The sequence below is a fragment of the Leucoraja erinacea genome, unplaced genomic scaffold (genome assembly GCF_028641065.1).
Source record: "Leucoraja erinacea ecotype New England unplaced genomic scaffold, Leri_hhj_1 Leri_432S, whole genome shotgun sequence".
Taxonomy (NCBI): Eukaryota; Metazoa; Chordata; class Chondrichthyes; order Rajiformes; family Rajidae; genus Leucoraja; species Leucoraja erinaceus.
The window spans coordinates 27,501-46,583 of NW_026576333.1; the positions used below are offsets into that span (position 1 = coordinate 27,501).

The 19,083-nt window shown below is 47.8% G+C and overlaps 1 protein-coding gene and 1 non-coding gene across 2 annotated transcripts in view; one reads left to right on the forward strand and one right to left on the reverse strand.

Moving 5' to 3' along the window:
- si:dkeyp-92c9.4 (mucin-1) overlaps window positions 1–18,888 on the forward strand; it is a 21,739-nt gene extending 2,851 nt beyond the window's left edge. The window contains exons 3-5 of the mRNA XM_055630563.1: window positions 1,645–1,775; window positions 5,881–6,027; window positions 16,416–18,888. Of these exons, the coding sequence (XP_055486538.1) occupies window positions 1,645–1,775; window positions 5,881–6,027; window positions 16,416–16,481 (344 nt within the window). The 3' untranslated portion in view covers window positions 16,482–18,888. The remainder of the gene's footprint in view (window positions 1–1,644; window positions 1,776–5,880; window positions 6,028–16,415) is intronic.
- Window positions 17,422–17,495, reverse strand: trnai-aau (transfer RNA isoleucine (anticodon AAU)). Its single transcript has one exon. It is a non-coding gene; the product is annotated as a tRNA-Ile (tRNA).
- Window positions 18,889–19,083: the final 195 nt, after the last annotated feature.

Here is a 19,083-nt window from a genome sequence, read left to right on the forward strand (position 1 = left end):
TGGCTGATCATCCAACTCAGTTTCCCATCCCTGCCTTCTCTCCATACCCCCTGATCCTTTTAGCCACAAGGGCCACATCTAACTCCCTCTTAAATATAGCCAATTAACTGTGTGGCCTCAACTACCTTCTGTGGCAGAGAATTCCACAGATTCACCACTCTGTGTGTGTGAAAAAAAAATGTTTTTCTCATCTCGGTCCTAAAAGATTTCCCCCTTATCCTTAAACTGTGTGTGTGGCCCCTTGTCCTGGACTTCCCCAACATCGGGAACAATCTTCCTGCATCTAGCCTGTCCAACCCCTTAAGAATTTTGTACGTTTCTATAAGATCCCCCCTCAATTCTAGCGAGTACAAGCCGAGTCTATCCAGTCTTTCTTCATATGAAAGTCCTGACATCCCGGGAATCAGTCTGGTGAACCTTCTCTGTACTCCCTCTATGGCAAGAATGTCTTTCCTCAGATTTGGAGACCAAAACTGTATGCAGTACTCCAGGTGTGGTCTCACCAAGACCCTGTACAACTGCAGTAGAACCGCCCTGCTCCTATACTCAAATCCTTCACTCTGTGAAACGTCACCTATCCCTGTTCTCCACACAGATGCTGCCTGACCCGCTGAGTTACTCCAGCACTCTGTCTTTTTTGTTAACCAGTACTGATCATCTCACAGTTTCTATAAGATCCCCCCTCAATCTTCTAAATTCTAGCGAGTACACTACTTCTAGCCGACCCCTTATTCTTAAGCTGTGTGTGTGTGTGGCCCCTGGTTCTGGACTCCCCCGACATCAGGAACATGTTTCCTGCGAGCTCTTGATGGTAAAGTCCGCGGTGGGAGAGATCCCAGGAAAGTGATCGGCTCCGACGTTAAGTCCGCGGTCCGCGGCCCGCGGTGGGGCTCATGACAGTCCGAGGAAGCCTCCAGCTCCATCGATGGTAGGCTGCAGAGTGACCGGTGTATGTGATCCGAAAATCAATCGCATCTCCGGCAAGGTTAAAAACCTGGCAAAAAGTTTCCCCCGATCCCCCTCCCCCCCCCCCCCCCCCCCCCCCCCCCCATATAAAACAAACCGAAGAACATTAAAACAAACTTTTAACACACTACAAATAAAAAAAAAGATGAAAAACGAACAGGCTGTCATTAAATACATTAAACACAAACATCACTACATACATATAGTCCTCGCTCAGTGGATAGAAACATAGAAAATAGGTGCAGTAGAGGCCCTTCGAGCCTCCACCGCCATTCAATATGGATGCTTTCAAAAGAGCTAGATAGGGCTCTTAAAGATAGCGGAGTCAGGGGATATGGGGAGAAGGCAGGAACAGGGTACTGATTGGGGATGATCAGCCATGATCACAGTGAATGGCGGTGCTGGCTCGCCAGAGAACCTGCCTCCACCGCCCTCTGAGGCAGAGAATTCCACAGACTCGCCACTCTCTGTGAGAAAAAGTGTACCCTCGTCTCCATTCTAAACGGCTTACTCCTTAATCAGTGCTGGTTCGAAGGGCCGAATGGCCTCCTCCCGCACCTATTTTCTATGTTTCTATCTATCTATGTTTCGATAGGGCTCTTGAAGATAGCGGAGTCAGGGGATATGGGGAGACGGACTCCTGTAACTAACTCGAGTTATTTTGATTTCTTTCTTCAGTGGATCTGGCCACACCTCCCACCACTGCGGCCCCAACTGAAGAGAGTTTTGTGGTGCCAGGATGGGGAATCGCTCTACTGGTCATCGCTTGTGTTGTCCTCCTCATCCTTCTGGTTGCCATCATCCTGTTTGTGAGTCTTTGATTGTTTTTTTTTAACGCTTGTGGCTTGCTCTGTTTCCATCACTGCGTTGCCCACTTATGTCCACTCACAGACATAGAAAATTAGGTGCAGGAGGAGGCCATTCGGCCCTTCGAGCCAGCACGGTCAATCAATGTGATCATGGCTGATCATCCCCAATCAGTACCTCGTTCCTGCCTTCTCCCCATATCCCCTGACTCCGTTATCTTTAAGAGCTCTATCTAGCCCTCTCTTGAAAGCATCTAGAGAACCGGCCTCCACCGAGGCACAGAATTCCACAGACTCACAACTCTCTGTGAGAAAAAGTGTTTCCTCGTCTCTGTTCTAAATGGCTTACCCCTTATTCTTAAACTGTGTGTGGCCCCTGGTTCTGGACTCCCCCAACATCGGGGACCTGTTTCCTGCCTCTAGCGTGTCCAAGACCTTGACAATTATATACGTTTCAGTGAGAAGCCCTCTCATCCTTCTAAACTCCAGAGTGTACAAGCCCAGCCGCTCCATTCTCTCAGCCTATGACAGTCCCACCATCCCGGGAATTAACCTGGTGAACCTACGCTGGGCTCCTTCAATAGCAAGAATGTCCTTCTTCAAATTAGGGGACCAAAACTGCACACAATACTCCAGGTGTGGTCTCACTAGGGCCCTGTACAACTGCAGAAGGACCTCTTTGCTCCTATACTTGACTCCTCTTGTTATGAAGACCATCAGGCCAAAATGCACACAATACTCCAGGTGTGGTCTCACTAGGGCCCTGTACAACTGCAGAAGGACCTCTTTGCTCCCATACTCGACTCCTCTTGTTATGAAGGCCATCAGGCCAAAATGCACACAATACTCCAGGTGTGGTCTCACTAGGGCCCCGTACAACTGCAGAAGGTACCTTCCTACATATTATAGCACCTGCAATTTACTTTGATGTATGTAAATTCCTGAAGTTTCTGTAGAAGCGTCTGTTGGCCAAGCGAAAATATGCCAGTAACTCTATCCTTATTTAAAATTCACGAAACTGTAACTGGAGCTTGAAGGTACATGAAACTGCCCTACTGGTCCTGCAAGTGTGACTACACCTGGATTTTTTTTGACATAACTAATATTGTATTAGTGATTAGTAATCCCACTGTGTCATAGAAACATAGAAAATAGGTGCAGTAGTAGGCCCTTCGAGCCTGCACCGCCATTCAATATGATCATGGCTGATCATCCAACTCAGTATCCCGTACCTGCCTTCTCTCCATACCCCTTGATCCCTTTAGCCACAAGGGCCACATCTAACTCCCTCTTAAATATAGCCAATGAACTGTGGCCTCAACTACCTTCTGTGGCAGAGAATTCCACAGATTCACCACTCGCTGTGTGAAAAATGATTTTCTCATCTCAGTCCCTCTTATCCTTAAACTGTGTGTGTGACCCCTTGTTCTGGACTTCCCCAACATCGGGAACAATCTTCCTGCATCTAGCCTGTCCAACCCCTTAAGAATTTTGTAAGTTTCTATAAGATCCCCCCCTCAATCTTCTAAATTCTAGCGAGTATAAACCAAGTCTATCCAGTCTTTCTTCATGTGAAAGTCCTGCCATCCCAGGAATCAGTCTGGTGAACCTTCTCTGTACTCCCTCTATGGCAAATATAAGATTATTAAGGGTTTGGACACGCTAGAGGCAGGAAACATGTTCCCGATGTCGGGGGAGTCCAGAACCAGGGGCCAATGAACTGTGGCCTCAACAACCTTCTGTGGCAGAGAATTCCACAGATTCACCACTCTCTGTGTGTGGGGGGGAAAAAAAAAAAAGTTTTTTCTCATCTCGGTCCTAAAAGACTTTCTCCCTTATCCTTAAACTGTGTGTGTGACCCCTTGTTCTGGACTTCCCCAACATCGGGAACAATCTTCCTGCATCTAGCCTGTCCAACCCCATTAGAATTGTGTACGTTTCTATAAGATCCCCCCTCAATCTTCTAAATTCTAGCAAGTACACTAATTGAATTCAAAACACAAATGGAATCGAGGGCGTAGGTTCGAGGTGAAGGGGACAAGATTTGATAGGAATCTGAGGGGTGATTTTTTTTCGAACTATGATTAGGAAAATATGCAAATTCTTTGGTGGTGGGTGTGTGAGTCTTGTGGTACAAAATCCTGGCTCATCTATCAACATTCCTAACGCTGTTATGCAATGCAGCTTTAGTGGGGAAATCTATACGCAATATCCTGACTGACAAAGGACAAAAGAATCATTGATACAGTGTGGAAATAGGCCCTTCGGCCTAACTTGCCCACAGCGGCCAACATGTCCCAGCTACACTAGTCCCACCTGCCAGCATTTGGTCCCTATCCCTCCAAACCTGTCATAATAGACAATAGGTACAGGAGTAGAGGCCATTTGGCCCTTCGAGCCAGCACTACCATTCACTGTGATCATGGCTGATCATCCACACTCAGTACCCCCCGTTCCTGCCTTCTCCCCATATCCCCTGACTCCGCTATCTTCAAGAGCCCTATCGAAACATAGATAGATAGAAACATAGAAAATAGGTGCAGGAGGAGGCCATTCGGCCCTTCGAGCCGGCACTGATTAAAGAGTAAGCCGTTTAGAATGGAGACGAGGAAACACTTTTTCTCACAGAGAGTGGTGAGTCTGTGGAATTCTCTGCTTCAGAGGGCGGTGGAGGCCGGTTCTCTGGTGAGCCAGCACCGCCATTCAATGTGATCATTGCTGATCATCCACAATCAGTACCCCGTTCCTGCCTTCTCCCCACATCCCCTTACTCCGCTATCTTCAAGAGCCCTATCGAAACGTAGATAGATAGAAACATAGAAAATAGGTGCAGGAGTAGAGGCCATTCGGCCCTTCGAGCCGGCGCTGCCATTCAATATGATCACGGCTGATCATCCCCAATCAGTACCCCGTTCCTGCCTTCTCCCCATATCCCCTGACCCCGCTATCTTTAAGAGCCCTATCTAGCTCTCTTTTGAAAGTATCCAGAGAACCGGCCTCCACCACCCTCTGAGGCAGATAATTCCACAGACTTGCCACTCTCTGTGAGAAAAAGTGTTTCCTCGTCTCCATTCTAAATGGCTGACTCATTATTCTAAGACATAGAAACATAGAAAATAGGTGAAGGAGGAGGCCATTCGACCCTTCGAGACTGCACCGCCATTCAATATGATAATGGCTGATCATCCAACACAGTATCCTGTACCTGCCTTCTCTCCATACCCCCTGATCCCTTTAGCCACAAGGTCACCATCTAACTCCCTCTTAAATATAGCCAATGAACTGTGGCCTCAACTAGAAAATGTGGCAGAGAATTCCACAGATTCACCACTCTCTGTGTGGAAAAAAAATGTTTTTCTGATCTCGATCCTAAAAGATTTACCCCCCTTCTCTCCATATCTGAGGAAAGACATTCTTGCCATAGAGGGAGTACAGAGAAGGTTCACCAGACTGATTCCTGGTATGTCAGGACTTTCATATGAAGAAAGACTGGATAGACTCGGCTTGTATTCGCTAGAATTTAGAAGATTGAGGGGGGATCTTATAGAAACTTACAAAATTCTTAAGGGGTTGGACAGGCTAGATGCAGGAAGATTATTCCCGATGTTGGGGAAGTCCAGGACAAGGGGTCACAGCTTAAGGATAAGGGGGAAATCTTTTAGGACCGAGATGAGAAAAACATTTTTTTTCACACTCAGAGAGTGGTGAATCTGTGGAATTCTCTGCCACAAAAGGTAGTTGAGGCCACACAGTCCATCGGCTATATTTAAGAGGGAGTTAGATGTGGCTAAAGGTATCAGGGAGTATGGAGAGAAGGCAGGTACAGGATACTGAGTTGGATGATCAGCAACGATCATATTGAATGGCGGTGCAGGCTCGAAGGGCTGAATGGCCTACTCCTGCACCTATTTTCTATGTTTCTATCCTCTGAGCGAGGACTATATGTGTGTAGTGATGTTTGTGTTTAATCTATGACCACTGTTGTATAACGTTAGTACCTCCACCAATGTGAAGCACTATACTATGGCCAACGAGAGTTGTTTTTTAAACGTGCTATAGACATGGACGTCATTTGACTTGACTCCCTGCTCTCTCTTCTTGCTTCCAGTTGATCTACTTTTGCCGGCGTAGAACGCGCAAGCAGTTTGAACTGTTCGGCTCTCGAGGGTCGTACGTGCCCATGGCTGACCGTAACGAATATCCACACTACACATCGCACAGCAGGTTCACAGCACCCGAAGCTGGCAAGGAACAGGTAGGACCATCCGTGTGTGGAGTGGGGCTACCGTCGGGATGAACGTACACAAGCTTGACAGCGGGCAGCGCCAGATTCTGGATGAGTTTACTTCCAAACATCGAAAATAGGCAATAGGTGCAGGAGTAGAGGCCATTCGGCCCTTCGAGCCTGCACCGCCATTCGATATGATCATGGCTGATCATCCAACTCAGTATCCCATCCCTGCCTTCTCTCCATACCCCCTGATTCCTTTAGCCACAAGGGCCACATCTAACTCCCTCTTAAATACAGCCAATGAACTGTGTGGCCTCAACTACCTTCTGCGGCAGAGAATTCCACAGATTCGCCACTCTCTGTGTGAGAAAAAAAAAATTCTCATCTCGGTCCTAAAAGACTTCCCTCTTATCCTTAAACTGTGTGGCCCCTTGTTCTGGATTTTCCCAACATCGGGAATAAACTTCCTGCATCTAGCCTGTCCAACCCCTTAAGAATTTTGTAAGTTTCTATAAGATCCCCCCTCAATCTTCTGAATTCTAGCGAGTACAAGCCGAGTCTATCCAGTCTTTCTTCACATGAAAGTCCTGCCATTCCAGGAATCAGTCTGGTGAACCTTCTCTGTACTCCCTCTATAGCAAGAATGTCTTTCCTCAGTTAGGAGACCAAAACTGTACGCAATACTCCAGGTGTGGTCTCACCAAGACCCTGTACAACTGCAGTAGAACCTCCCTGCTCCTATACTCAAATCCTTTTGCTATGAATGCTAACATAGCGAGTACAAGCCGAGTCTATCCAGTCTTTCTTCACATGAAAGTCCTGCCATCCCAGGAATCAGTCTGGTGAACCTTCTCTGTACTCTTTTCCATGCTGTGTCTCCAAACCAAGTTAATTGCTCAGCCTAATGTATCTGGAGGGACGTGTGGGTGTAGTTCTGTGGAGTGAAGGTGGGTGCAGTGATACTACACTGCTCTAATCTGCTTGGCGAAGAATGCTCATAGTAAATTGCGAATGTTATTTCTGACAAGCTATTCATCAGCGGGGCGGGGGAGTTCCCTGTGCAATAAAAGTCACGAATATCCGAGCTATCGCACAATCCTCCAAAAAAGATATCGCTCGGTTGAAACTTAAATAAGATACCAGGCTGCTTGTTGATCATTAGTGTCTGCAAATGCCAGGACTGGAGAGATAAGAAAGAAAACTCATTCCCGGGATGGCGGGACTGTCGTATGCTGAGAGAATGGAGCGGCAGGGCTTGTACACTCTGGAGGAGTCGAGTATAGGAGCAAAGAGGTCCTTCTGCAGTTGTACAGGGCCCTAGTGAGATCACACCTGGAGTGTTGGGTGCAGTTTTGGCCTGTTGGCCTTCATAACAAGAGGAGTCGAGTATAGGAGCAAAGAGGTCCTTCTGCAGTTGTACAGGGTCCTAGTGAGACCACACCTGGAGTATTGTGTGCAGTTTTGGTCCCCTACTTTGAGGAAGGACATTCTTGCAATTGAGGGAGTGCAGCGTAGGTTTACAAGGTTAATTCCCGGAATGGTGGGACTGTCATATGCTGAGAGAATGAGCAGCTGGGCTTGTACACTCTGGAGTTTAGAAGGATGAGAGGATATCTGACTGAAACATACAAGATTGTTAAGGGCTTGGACACGCTAGAGGCAGGAAACATGTTCCCGATGTTGGGGGAGTCGAGAACCAGGGGCCACACACACACACACACACAGTTTAAGAATAAGAGGTCGGCCATTTAGAACGGAGATGAGGAAACACTTTTTCTCACAGAGAGTGGTGAGTCTGTGGAATTCTCTGCCTCGGAGGGCAGTGGAGGCAGGTTCTCTGGGTGCTTTCAAGAGAGAGCTAGATAGGGCTCTTAAAGATAGAGTCAGGGGATATGGGAAGGAGGCAGGAATGGGGTTACTGATTGTGGATGATCAGCCATAATCACATTGGATGGCGGTGCTGGCTCGAAGGGCCGAATGGCCTCTACTCTTGCACCTCTTGTCTATTGTCTAAAATGGGTTTGCAGAGCTTTTAGGAAATTGTGGACCACCACCCAAACTAACTTCCCTTCCATGTCTGAAGAAGGGTCTCGGCCCGAAACGTCGCCTATTTCCTTCGCTCCATAGATGCTGCCTCACCCGCTGAGTTCCTCCAGCATTTTTATCTTCCTTCGAAATCCCAGCATCTGCAGTTCCCTCTGGAACGGAGAATAGTTTTTTTTGTTGTACGTTTAGTGGCGGCCTTGTTCATAGAAACATAGAAACATAGAAATTAGGTGCAGGAGTAGGCCATTCGGCCCTTCGAGCCTGCACCGCCATTCAATACGTGAAAAAAGTTCTTCTCATCTCGGTTTTAAAGGATTTCCCCTTTATCCTTAAGCTGTGACCCCTTGTCCTGGACTTCCCTAACATCGGGAACAATCTTCCTGCATCTAGCCTGTCCAAACCCTTAAGAATTTTGTAAGTTTCTATAAGATCCCCTCTCAATCTTCTAAATTCTAGAGAGTATAAACCAAGTCTATCCAGTCTTTCTTCATAAGACAGTCCTGACATTCCAGGAATCAGTCTGGTGAACCGTCTCTGCACTCCCTCTATGGCAATAATGTCCTTCCTCAGATTTGGAGACCAAAACTGTACGCAATACTCCAGGTGTGGTCTCACCAAGACCCTGTACAACTGCAGTAGAACCTCCCTGCTCCTATACTCAAATCCTTTTGCAATGAAAGCTAACATACCATTCGCCTTCTGGAGTTGGATGGGGGGGTGGGGGGGGGAAGGGTGATCTAACGATCGTCAAACAATGCATTTGAAAGGCTTGTGTTGTTGCTGTTGTCACTGAGGGCTCCTTGGGTTTCTCAGCGTCGCTTCTGTTTATACAGCAGGCTCCTCTGCTGGGATTTATCTCCAGTCTCCCTGCATTGTTTGCGCTCTGTTCTAGCTTTTATTTACAGTCTCAATCCTTGATGAGGGCGCACCCCGGCCACATACACCGCCTGTTTGTGTTTGTTTATCCTGCCCTGGCGGGACATCCCCTTGTTCACGATGGCCGTGATTTTTTTTGATGGGAATTTTTTTGATATGATTTGCCGGCTGTGTTTTGGCCAGCGAGACCCAGGCCTGATTTCTGTTTGTTTTTTTAATTTTTAATACATTTCTATTAGAGGCATCTGCATATCAAAATGCAAACCAGTACAGACTTTAGATACATAGATGCATAGAAAATAGGCGCAGGAGGAGGCCCTTCGGCTCTTCCTTTTCTTTTTCTTTTCGTTTTTCCTTCTATTATTTATTATGTAAAATAATATATGTGTTATGATTGTGTTTATAATTTGTTTGGTTGTTTTGTTGTTCCGCGAGCATTGCCACTTTCATTTCACTGCACATCTCGTATGTGTATGTGACAAATAAAACTTGACTTGACTTGACTAGACTTTCCTCTTGTTATCCCCTCCCCTCCCCCCCCCATTCTTCTCATTGCTCTTAGAAACATAGAAATTAGGTGCAGGAGTAGGCCATTCGGCCCTTCGAGCCTGCACCGCCATTCAATATGATCATGGCTGATCATCCAACTCGGTATCCCGTACCTGCCTTCTCTCCATACCCCCTGATCCCCTTAGCCACAAGGGCCACATCTAACTCCCTCTTAAACATAGCCAACGAACTGTGGCCTCGACTACCCTCTGTGGCAGAGAGTTCCAGAGATTCACCACTCTCTGTGTGTGAAAAAAAGTTCTTCGCATCTCGGTTTTTAAAGGATTTCCCCCTTATCCTTAAGCTGTGACCCCTTGTCCTGGACTTCTCCCAACATCGGGAACAATCTTCCTGCATCTAGCCTGTCCAACCCCTTAAGAATTTTGTAAGTTTCTATAAGATCCCCTCTCAATCTCCTAAATTCTAGAGAGTATAAACCAAGTCTATCCAGTCTTTCTTCATAAGACAGTCCTGACATCCCAGGAATCAGTCTGGTGAAATGTCTCTGCACTCCCTCTATGGCAATAATGTCCTTCCTCAGATTTGGAGACCAAAACTGTACGCAATACTCCAGGTGTGGTCTCACCAAGACCCTGTACAACTGCAGTAGAACCTCCCTGCTCCTATACTCAAATCCTTTTGCAATGAAAGCTAACATACCATTTGCTTTCTTCACTGCCTGCTGCACCTGCATGCCTACCTTCAATGACTGGTGTACCATGACACCCAGGTCTCGCTGCATCTCCCTCTTTCCCAATTGGCCACCATTTAGATAATAGTCTGCTTTCCCGTTTTTGCCACTTGTTGTCCCCCCCCCCCCCCCCCCTTCCTCACCACTGTATGTATGTATGTATTGTTAGATCTATGGCATGTATATAGCACGTTAGTCCCTGCACTGATGTAAACCACTGAGTGGTTTTTAAATATGCTATAGAAATAAAATTGTCTTGACAATAGACAATAGACAAAAGACAAAAGGTGCAGGAGGAGGCCATTCGGCCCTTCGAGCCTACTCCTGCACCGTACATAATTCTTCAGGGGTTGGACAGGCTAGATGCAGGAAGATTGTTCCCGATGTTGGGGAAGTCCAGAACAAGGGGCCACACACACATTTTAAGGATAAGGGGGAAATCTTTTCAGATTCAGATTCAGATTCAATTTTAATTGTCATTGTCAGTGTACAGTACAGAGACAACGAAAGGCATTTAGCATCTCCCTTGAAGAGCGACATAGCACATGATTTGAATAAATAATAAGTGTCCGGGGGGGGTGGTGGTGATTGGCAGTCACCGAGGTACGTTGTTGAGTAGAGTGACAGCCGCCGGAAAGAAGCTGTTCCTCGACCTGCTGGTTCGGCAACGGAGAGACCTGTAGCGCCTCCCGGATGGTAGGAGGGTAAACAGTCGATGGTTGGGGTGAGAGCAGTCCTTGGCGATGCTGAGCGCCCTCCGCAGACAACGCTTGCTTTGGACAGACTCAATGGAGGGGAGCGAGGAACCGGTGATGCGTTGGGCAATTTTCACCACCCTCTGCAATGCCTTCCGGTCGGAGACAGAGCAGTTGCCATACCATACTGTGATACAGTTGGTAAGGATGCTCTCGATGGTGCAACGGTAGAAGTTCACCAGGATCTGAGGAGACAGATGGACCTTCTTCAGTCTCCTCAGGAAGAAGAGACGCTGATGAGCCTTCTTGATCAGAGTTGAGGTATTGTGGGTCCAAGAGAGGTCATCGGAGATGTTGACCCCCAGGAACCTGAAGCTAGAAACACGTTCCACCTCCGTCCCGTTAATGTGGATGGGGGTGTGCGTGCCGCCTCTGGACTCCCTGAAGTCTACAATGAGCTCCTTGGTCTTCTTGGAGTTAAGGGCCAGGTTGTTGTCAGCGCACCATGCTGCTAAGTGCTGGACCTCCTTTTAGGAGCTGGACTTTTAGGACCGAGATGAGAAAAACATTTTTTTTCACACACACAGAGAGTGGTGAATCTGTGGAATTCTCTGCCACAGAAGGTAGTTGAGGCCACACAGTTCATTGGCTATATTTAAGAGGGAGTTAGATGTGGCCCTTGTGGCTAAAGGGAGTCAGGGGGTATGGAGAGAAGGCAGGTACAGGATACTGATTTGGATGATCAGCCATGATCATATTGAATGGCGGTGCAGGCTTGAAGGGCCGAATGGCCTCTACTCCTGCACCTATTGTCTATGTTGCTGTGAGACTCGGTGGACATCCCCGCGACCAAGTCCTCGCGATCCTCCTCTCTCAACGTTATTCCCGAATGTTTGCCGACTCCAGGACTGGCCGACGTGCCGGTCGGTGATAGTCCTGAGGTCGTCGGCCAACTCGGGCTGACCCACTTTGAGTGAATTTACTGAACAACTGTGAGCAGTGATCCGCCCGGTGCACCTGTGGTTGAAACTCTATCCTGTTGCAACACCCTGCATTAATCTGCATGGAATGTGCTGCCTCGATTGCCTCGCTGTTAGTCAGCATTAGGATTACAACACAACCCGGGCTATCACTCAATAATGCCCGATTGTAGAAACATAGACAATAGGTGCAGGAGTAGAGGCCATTCGGCCCTTCGAGCCTGCACCGCCATTCAATATGATCATGGCTGATCATCCAACTCAGTATCCCGTACCTGCCTTCTCTCCATACCCCCTGATCCCTTTAGCCACAAGGGCCACATCTAACTCCCTCTTAAATATAGCCAATGAACTGTGGCCTCAACTACCTTCTGTGGCAGAGAATTCCACAGACTCACCCTGACTTAGATTGTGACTGAGTTTCAGGAAATCTATAAAGCATTTTGCCTTCTGAGTGTCTGCTGACAGTTTGTATTGACTGGAAGGGATGGGAAGCAGGAGAGAGAGAGGGAGACGGAGAGGCAGAGAGAGGCAGAGGGAGAGAGACGGGGAGAGGTACAGAGGCAGAGAGAGGTACAGAGGCAGAGAGAGGTACAGAGGCAGAGAGAGAGAGGTACAGAGGCCAGTTCATTGGCTATATTTAAGAGGGAGTTAGATGTGGCCCTTGTGGCTAAAGGGATCAGGGGGTATGGAGAGAAGGCAGGTACAGGATACTGAGTTGGATGATCAGCCATGATCATATTGAATGGCGGTGCAGGCTCGAAGGGCCGAATGGCCTACTCCTGCACCTAATTTCTATGTTTCTATGTTTCTATGAGAGAGAAGCAGTAGAAAGAGAGGGAGAGGCAGAGACAGAGAGAGGCAGGCAGAGAGAGAGAGGCAGGGAGAGGGAGAGGCAGAGAGAGGCACAGAGGCAGGGGAGAGGGAGACAGATAGAGATAGAGAGAGGCAGAGGGAGAGGGGGGCAGATATATATAGAGAGAGACAGAGGCAGAGAGAGAGGCAGGCAGAGACAGGCAGAGAGAGAGAGGCAGACAGATCATTAAACATTGCAAAAGTATTGGAAAGATTGACTAAATGAGATGCAAATTAGCTGATTTGAATGAGCCGGTATTGTTCCAGGATGTCTGAGATTCATTAGTCTTGCCAGCAGAAGTAAGCCATTCGGCCCATCGAGTCGATTCTGCCATTTAATCATGCCTCGCTGATCTATCTTTCCCCCTCAACCCCATTCTCTTGAATTCTCCCCAAAAGTATGCAAAAAAAAAGTGACTCGGTGGGTCAGGCGGCATCCCTGGAGAACATGGATAGGTGACGTTTCTGGTCGAGACAATAGCCAATAGGTGCAGGAGTAGGCCATTCGGCCCTTCGAGCCAGCACCGCCATTCTATGTGGTCATCCCCAATCAGTACCCCGTTCCTGCCTTCTCTCCAATGTTCCCGATGTTGGGGGAGTCCAGAACCAGGGGCCACACACACACACACACACACACACACAGTTTAAGAATACACACACACACAACAACACCATTTAGAACACACACACGACACACAGGACAACACCACACACACACACACACAGAGAGTTGACACACACACACACACACACACACACACACACACACACACACACACACACACACACACACACACACACACACACACACACACACACACACACACACACACACACACACACACACACACAGTCAGTGGAATTCTCTGCCTCACACAGAGAATAAGGGGCGCCATTTGGAGGCTTTTTCTCAGAGAGAGTTGTGAGTCAGTGGAATTCTCTGCCTCAGAGGGCGGTGGAGGCTGGTTCTCGGGAGAGAATTCTTTCAAGAGAGAGCTAGATAGAGCTCTTAAAGATAACGAGAGAGAGTCAGCGGGATATTGGGGAAAAAGCAGGAACGGGGTTACTGATTGGGGATGATCAGCCATGATCACATTGAATGGCGGTGCTGGCTCGAAGGGCCGAATGGCCTCCTCCAGCACCTATTTTCTATGTTTCTATGTCTTAGAATAAGGAGTCAGCCATTTAGATATTGTCTATATCCCCTGACTCCGCTACGAGACCCTTCTTCCCATTCCCTTCTCTCCAGAGATGCTGCCTGTCCCGCTGAGTTACTCCAGCATTCTGTGCCTTAAACCAGCATCTGCAGTTCCTTCATAAATGTTGTACTCTGTTCCAACTCGGGACAGGTTGGGAGCAGGGCGTAAGGGGTAATGTTGGCATGTGACACCTGGGGCATTGCAGTGTACTAGTAATTTGAAAATCCTTGGCAACGGAGGCCTGTAGGGATGCAACTCTATGCTGTGTACATACTTTACGCCTAAGATATTCCCTCCAGAGACCTGCCGCATCAGTGCCACATTCTTTATTCCCACTAATCATCCTTAGTCGGTATTCAGTGTCGGCTTTGGCTCGGTGGCAGAATTCTCTTTCGGGAGAGTGCAGGCGGAGAGATAAAAGTTCCAGTTTAAATGGGACTTTGAGTCGGGGAATCGAGGACCAGAGGAGACGGGTTCAAGGTGAAGGGGGAAAGATTCAATAGGTATCTGAGGGGTGACTTTTTCCACACAGAGTATATGGTTGTATGGAACGAGCTGCCGGAGGAGGTAGTTGAGGCTGGGACTATCTCTCCAAACCTGTCCTATCCTGACTATCTCTCCAATCACTCCAAACCTGTCCTATCCATGTACCTGTCTATCTGTTTCAGCTGGCTCGAAGAGCCAGCTGAAACAGATAGACAGGTACATGGATAGGACAGGTTTGGAGGGATTTGGACCAAACGCAGGCTGGTGGGACTAGTGTAGCTGGGACAAGTCGAGGGAGTTTATTGTCATGTGTCCCAGATAGGACAATGAAATTCTTGCTTTGCTTCAGCACAACAGAATATAGTAGGCATGAATACAGAACAGATCAGTGTGTCCATAGACCATTGTATAAATATATACACACATGAATAAATGAACTGATAAAGTGCAAATAACAGATAATGGGCTATTACAGAGACTCACAACTCTCTGTAAGAAAAGGTGTTTCCTCGTCTCCGTTCTAAATGGCTTACCCCTTTTTTCCCAAACTGGGTGTGGCCCCTGGTTCTGGGCTCTCCCAACATCGGGAACATTCACAAGTGCAAAATAACAGATAATGGTCTATTAATGTTCCGAGTTTTGACCGAGCCAGGTTGAATCGCCTGATGGCTGTGGGGCAGCAGGTGTGGTCTCACTAGAGCCCTGTACAACTATAACCATATAACAATTACAGCACGGAAACAGGCCATCTCGGCCCTACAAGTCCGTGCCGAACAACTTTTTTTCCCCTCCATGCCTGCACTCATACCATAACCCTCCATTCCCTTATCCATATGCCAATTTATTTTGGATTCCAACTGCAGAAGGACCTCTTTGCTCCTATACTCTACGACTCTCGTTATGAAGGCCAACAGGCCAAACCTGCACACAATACTCCAGGTGTGGTCTCACTAGGGCCCTGTACAACTGCAGATGGACCTCTTTGCTCCTATACTCAACTCCTCTCGTTATGAAGGCCAACATGCCATTCGCTTTCTTCACCGCCTGCTGTACCTGCATGCTTCCTTTCGTTGACTGATGAACAAGGACCCCCCAGATCCCGTTGTACTTCCCTTTTCCCAACTTGAAACCGCCCAACCTGGAGGAGAGAAGAGGTGTGTAAAAGGTTCTTCTTCTTCTTGCGTATGGCGTGCACAGCTTAAAGTTGCCGGACAAGGGCCACATCCAACTCCCTCTTAAATATTCTTAAGGGGTTGGACAGGCTAGATACAGGAAGATTGTTTCCGATGTTGGGGAAGTCCAGAACGAGGGGCCACACACAGTTTAAGGATAAGGGGGAAATCATTTAGGACCGAGATGAGGAAAACATTTTTCACACAGAGAGTGGTGAATCTCTGGAATTCTCTGCCACAGAAGGTAGTTGAGGCCACAGTTCATTGGCTATATTTAAGAGGGAGTTAGATGTGGCCCTTGTGGCTAAAGGGATCAGGGGGTATGGAGAGAAGGCAGGGATGGGATACTGAGTTGGGTGATCAGCCATGACCATATTGAATGGCGGTGCAAGCTCGAAGGGCCGAATGGCCTCTACTCCTGCACCTATTTTCTATGTTTCTAAGACAAGTCTAATTCTTTCTAGATGTAGGATCTCTGACATTTCCACAATCCACATTTTAATTGTGGGGGTTATAGGGCCTTTCCAGAATTTTAATATTAATTTTTTCCCTGTTATTATACTGTAGTCAAGGAAGTTTCTTTGCGAGCGGGTTTTGCCGCGCATTATAATAATAATAATAATAATAATAATCTTATTTATATAGCACATTTTTAGTCAACTTGCATTGACCCCAAAGTGCTTCACATAATTACATTACATTTACACACAGGCAAAGGTGGGTGAAGTGTCTTGCCCCAAGGACACAACGAGAGTATGCACTCCAAGCGGGATTCGAACCGGCTACCTTCCGGTCGCCAGCCGAACACTTAGCCCATTGTGCCATCTGTCGTCCCTGTGTGACGTGTTGTCCCTCTATTACAGGTATCCCGTAACGGGAAGAACACTTACTCCTACACCAACCACGCCGCGGAGTCCGACAACTTGTGAGCGGGAAGCGCGAGGTGCGGGAAAGCCGCCTCCGACGCACCACGCAGTCCGACGGCGGCGACCAAAGTGGTTATTTTATATCCATTATTATTATTATCTTATCTTCAAAAAAGAACTTTCAAAGATATCTTTTCAAAAGGAATGTCGGATTTCCTCAACTGCCAACGCCTGGAGCCGAGAACGATGTGGGTGCTCGGTGAACTGTTTTGCACATTTTTGTTTTAATTAAGTGTATGATATTCGGGGAGGGGGGTCGGGCTGAACTGGCTGCAATTAAATAATGACGAGTGATGGTATAGGCTATGGGAAGAGGACGGAATGACCACTGAAAAGTATGGGAGGGCAAGAAACGTAGACAATAGGTGCAGGAGTAGGCCATTCGGCCCTTCGAGCCTGCACCGCCATTCAATGTGATCACGGCTGTTCATCCAACACAGTATCCCGTACCTGCCTTCTCTCCATACCCCCTGATCCCTTTAGCCACAAGGGCCACTATCTTTGTAATGAATCAACGAATGGAATCCATGTCTTCGAAAATTGCTCTGGTTTTCCTGCTAATACAAATCTCATATTTTCAGGATCCCCTTAGCCACATCTAACTCCCTCTTAAATATAACCAATGAACTGTGTGGCCTCAACTACCTTCTGTGGCTGAGAATTCCAGAGATTCACCACTCTCTGTGTGAAAAAAAATGTTATTCTCATCTCGGTCCTAAAAGACTTCCCTCTTATCCTTAAGCTGTGTGTGTGGCCCCTTGTTCTGGACTTCCAGATTCAGATTCAGATTCAATTTTAATTGTCAGTGTACAGTACAGAGACAACGAAATGCATTTAGCATCTCCCTGGAAGAGCGACATAGCAAACGATTTGAATAAATAATAATAAGTGTCCGGGGGGGGTGGTGATTGGCAGTCACCGAGGTACGTTGTTGAAAAGCAAGTGGCCCGTACGGGGATCGAACCCGCGACCTTGGCGTTATTAGCACCACGCTCTAACCAACTGAGCTAACCGGCCCTACGCCCAACATCGGGAACAATCTTCCTGCATCTAGACTGTGTGACCCCTTGTTCTGGACTTCCCCAACATCGGGAACAATCTTCCTGCATCTAGCCTGTGTGACCCCTTGTTCTGGACTTCCCCAACATCGGGAAGAATCTTCCTGCATCTAGTCTGTCCAACCCCTTGAGAATTTTGTACGTTTCTATAAGATCCCCCCTCAAGTGTGTGTGTGTGTGTGTGTGTGGGACTGGTGTGTGTGGGGTGAAGAAGATGGCTGTTTTGAACAAGATGTGGTGGGGTAAATGGCGGTCTGTGTAGTATACCAATTGCCCAAGTCCATGCAAGTTGTAGTGGTGTACAAGAACCACTGCCGTATGGTGTAGGAAGGACTATGGATGCTGGTGGCTCAAACCGAAGATAGGCACAAAAGGCGGGGCACAAACTCAGTGGGGACAGGCAGCATCTCTGGAGGGAAGGAATGGGTCAGTCTAAAGATGGTTCTCGACCTGAAACGGGTCAAGAACGGGTCTCTGGTTTGCTTGCTAGTTGACCTGCCCTGCCTTGTGGTACCGAACCACTGGGTCTCTGTGCAAACTGCAGTCCTGTCCAGGAATCGCAAGGAAGGGGCTTAGCATTCCTTGGTAGAGGCAGCTTCCAAAGTATTGGATTGGCTGTCTGCAGCAGGAAGAGAGGTGGCAGGCCCAGATTGACTCCTCACTTCTCTGGAAGTAGGCCATTCGGCCCTTCGAGCCTGCACTGCGCCACTCAATAAGATCATGGCTGATCATCCAACTCGGTATCCTGTACCTGCCTTCTCTCCATACCCCCTGATCCCTTTAGCCACAAGGGCCACATCTAACTCCCTCTTAAATATAGCCAATGAACTGTGGCCTCAACTACTTTCATCCAAAACCAGTACTTTCTCTCCATATCCTTTGATTCCGTTAGCCCCAAGAGCTAAATCTACCTTGAACACATACAGTGAATCGGCCTCCACTGCCTTCTGTGGCAGAGAATTCCACAGATTCACAACTCTCTGTGTGAAAACATTTTCTCTCATCTCGGTCCTAAATGGCCGACCCCTTATTCGTAAACTGTGTGTGGCCCCTGGTTCTGGACTCCCCCAAGCATCAGGAGCATGTTTCCTGCCTCCAGCGTATCCAATCCTTTAAGAATTTTATAGGGTTCTATAGGGTCTCCACTCATCCTTCTAAATTCCAGTGAATACAAGCCCAGTCGAACGATTTTTATGTTTTCCCATCATTGTTGGCTGGCAACGTGACAATATAATCTTTAAGAAGGAACTGCAGATGCTGGAAAATCGAAGGTAGACAAAAATGCTGGAGAAACTCAGCGGGTGAGGCAGCATCTATGGAGCGAATGAAATGGGCAACGTTTCGGGTCGAGGCCCTTCAGACTGATGTGAGGGGGGGGGGGGGGGGGAAGAAGAAAGGAAGAGGCGGAGACAATGGGCTGTGGAAGAGGCGAGGAAAGGAGGAGAAAGCAGGGACTACCTGAAATTGGAGGACAATGTTCATACCGCTGGGGTGTAAACTACCCAAGTGAAATATGAGGTGCTGCTCCTCCAATTTACGGTGGGACT